General features: G+C 32.8%; 1 protein-coding gene across 2 annotated transcripts; it reads left to right on the top strand.

Moving 5' to 3' along the window:
* The first annotated feature begins 859 nt into the window (after nt 1-859).
* On the top strand, nt 860-1700 carry LOC112506573 (auxin-induced protein 22D-like). 2 transcript variants are annotated; one of them, XM_025110715.1, is made up of 2 exons: nt 860-1122; nt 1221-1700. In XM_025110715.1, the coding sequence occupies exons 1-2, from the start codon at nt 986-988 to the stop codon at nt 1585-1587; spliced, it is 504 nt and encodes a 167-aa protein (XP_024966483.1). In that variant the 5' UTR covers nt 860-985; the 3' UTR covers nt 1588-1700. The 2 variants fall into 2 exon arrangements, with proteins under 2 accessions (XP_024966483.1, XP_024966482.1); XM_025110714.1 differs by having other exon boundaries at nt 1203-1700.
* The last annotated feature ends 862 nt before the right edge of the window (nt 1701-2562 follow it).

Raw genomic sequence — 2562 nt, 5'->3', positions numbered from 1 at the left:
ATCTGTTGGAGCAAAATTCTCAAAAACGACCAGTTTAACGAATTTGTTCGAAATGCTCTAAAAACACCTGTGTTAATATACCTATAGAAGTGACACCGTCGTAATTTGAGAAGGTAGCTAAAGACAAAAAAAAACAATTTATATCCCGGTTCGCATATCTCCTTATAACCCTTTTTTTAAATCTTTTAACTACCTTTGTAAATTACGAAAATACCACTTATGATAACATTTAAGTAAACAGAGTAAGGAATAACTAGAAGGGTAAATTGCATGAAAAACTAACGTACTTTAACTTGATTCCTATTTTAAGTAACGTACTTTCAAAACTTACATTTTGAAACCAAAAAAATGTACAATTTTGAACATTTAAATACCCAGATAACCTGTTGAAGCATTAACCGGTTGCCATACTGATGTGGCGAATGATGAGATGAAATTGAGTTGAATAACAAATAATACGGAGTTGAATACCACATCACTCGTCACATCAGTATGGTAACCGGTTATCCCGAGTACTTAAATGTTTAAAACTTTACATCTTAAATACCAAAATAAAAATTTTAAAACTACGTCAATCAAAATAAAAATCAAAATACGTTACTTTTCCATACAAGATGTCATAACTAAAAGAATCCAATTAAAACGATTTGTATCAACTTGGGAGAAATGTTGTAGGGGAAAAATGTGAAGTAAATAGTGGATAAGGGAGCGCGTGGGCTGGTGGGGACTGAAACTTTCATTCATGCACAAAGATAGCAATAACTCGCCTCAAACTCCCAACCACTATCCTTCTCTCTCTCTCTCTCTCTCTCTCTCTATATATATATATATATATGTAACACATCTTCTACATTCCCAAAACCACCCACAGATTACCAATTTCCACTTTTCCCTCACTCGCCGGAAAATCAAGATTCCGACAGCCGGAGATCATCATCATTATCAGCTTCATACCTAATTAACTACTCTTAGATCAACCATTTACATGGATCTTAATTACAAAGCAACCGAGTTACGACTAGGGTTACCGGGAACCGACGACTTGCCGGCCACCATGAAAAGTAAGAAAAGAAGTTCGCCGGAGATGTGTCCAGATGAATCAAGATCCATCCCGCCGGCGAAGTAAGTACTGATATAATTTATAGTATTTGAAATGATTATCAAGCTTCTAGCTAGTAGACGTGTAATTAAGATGCATAAACTTGTGAAATGGGTTTCAGGTCACAAGTCGTGGGATGGCCGCCGGTGAGATGTTACCGGAAAAATGCATTGCAAGGGAAGAAGATGGAGGTTGGATCATATGTAAAAGTGAGCATGGATGGAGCTCCATATCTGAGAAAAGTGGACCTAAGAGTGTACAAGAGCTATGGGGAATTGATGAAGGGTTTGGAAGAGATGTTCAAGTGCATAATAGGGTTGTACAACGAGAAGGAATTAGGGTACAATGGATCAATGCATGCACCAACTTATGAAGATAAAGAAGGAGATTGGATGCTTGTTGGTGATGTACCATGGGACATGTTTCTTACTTCTTGCAAGAGGTTAAGAATCATGAAAGCCAATGAAGCAAAAGGGTTGGCTATTTAAATAATTACTTTTACTTTTTTATTTTATAACATCAAATTGTAAAAAAAAATGTATATTAGATTCATTATGAATTTGAGTTATTAAAGAAAATTTTGGAGTATTTTTGGTAGAAATAGAGGGATGGTTTTGTTTTTCTCAAGGAAAATAAACAAACAAACAAACATATATATATATATATATATATATATATATTGGACAATTACATTATTATGTACACTCTTCATATACACGTATTTGTAATATATTATCTGTCTCTATATAACTCATTCGTATATGTTCAGTAATTGTGAATATATATATATGTAAATATGATATACGTAGAATTTAAGAAGTATGGATAAGTTGTATCAAATGGTTGATGATAAAAAAAAAATTATTAGTAGAGAAATAACATATTCAAGGGTAGAAGAATATTTTAATGTACCAAAGTACTAACCCAACCAATCCGTACAGTTTGGGTTGGGTTGGGTTGCATTTTCCTTTGAGTTGGGTTTGGTTAAAAAATTTCAAAGTGCAAACATTAGGTTGAATTGTTCAAATGTCTTCAACCAGACCCATGAGCACCACTAGTTGTATCTCTATAAGACTTGGATCTTTAGGGTTCTTCTGTATGGGTCGTCGGTTTGAGTCCTTTCAAGTCCATTTCGGATTTTTTTTACTATTCTTCAAAACCTCGTGGTATTAATTGAGATACGCACAAACAAATCCAGAGACACACAATTAAAAAAAATATATATATAAAAAACTTTACATGTGCTATCAATTTCTTATCTGTTTGAAAGAAAAAAAAGAAGCTAAAAGTATGCTATTTGGGATAGACATTAAGATAAATGAAACTTACTATTTTTGGACATATGATCAACAAAACTTAGGATTAAACATTATGATCAATAAAACTTTTTATTTTTGGATAAATATACAATTAATAGAACTTCTTTATCCAATAAAACTTGTTATTTTTAGATGAACATACGA

This window comes from Cynara cardunculus, assembly GCF_001531365.2.
Source record: "Cynara cardunculus var. scolymus isolate 2C chromosome LG 2, CcrdV1, whole genome shotgun sequence".
NCBI classification, from domain to species: Eukaryota; Viridiplantae; Streptophyta; class Magnoliopsida; order Asterales; family Asteraceae; genus Cynara; species Cynara cardunculus.
Note: the sequence above shows the minus strand (reverse complement) of the source record. Positions and strands in the feature narration are given on the sequence as shown.

Bases quoted from the DNA above. Each gene is read 5' to 3' on its own strand.
- LOC112506573 (XM_025110714.1), top strand. From the start codon at position 986: ATGGATCTTAATTACAAAGCAACCGAGTTACGACTAGGGTTACCGGGA. The intron at 1,123-1,202 runs GTAAGTACTGAT...AGATGCATAAAC, and splicing joins AGATCCATCCCGCCGGCGAA to TTGTGAAATGGGTTTCAGGT.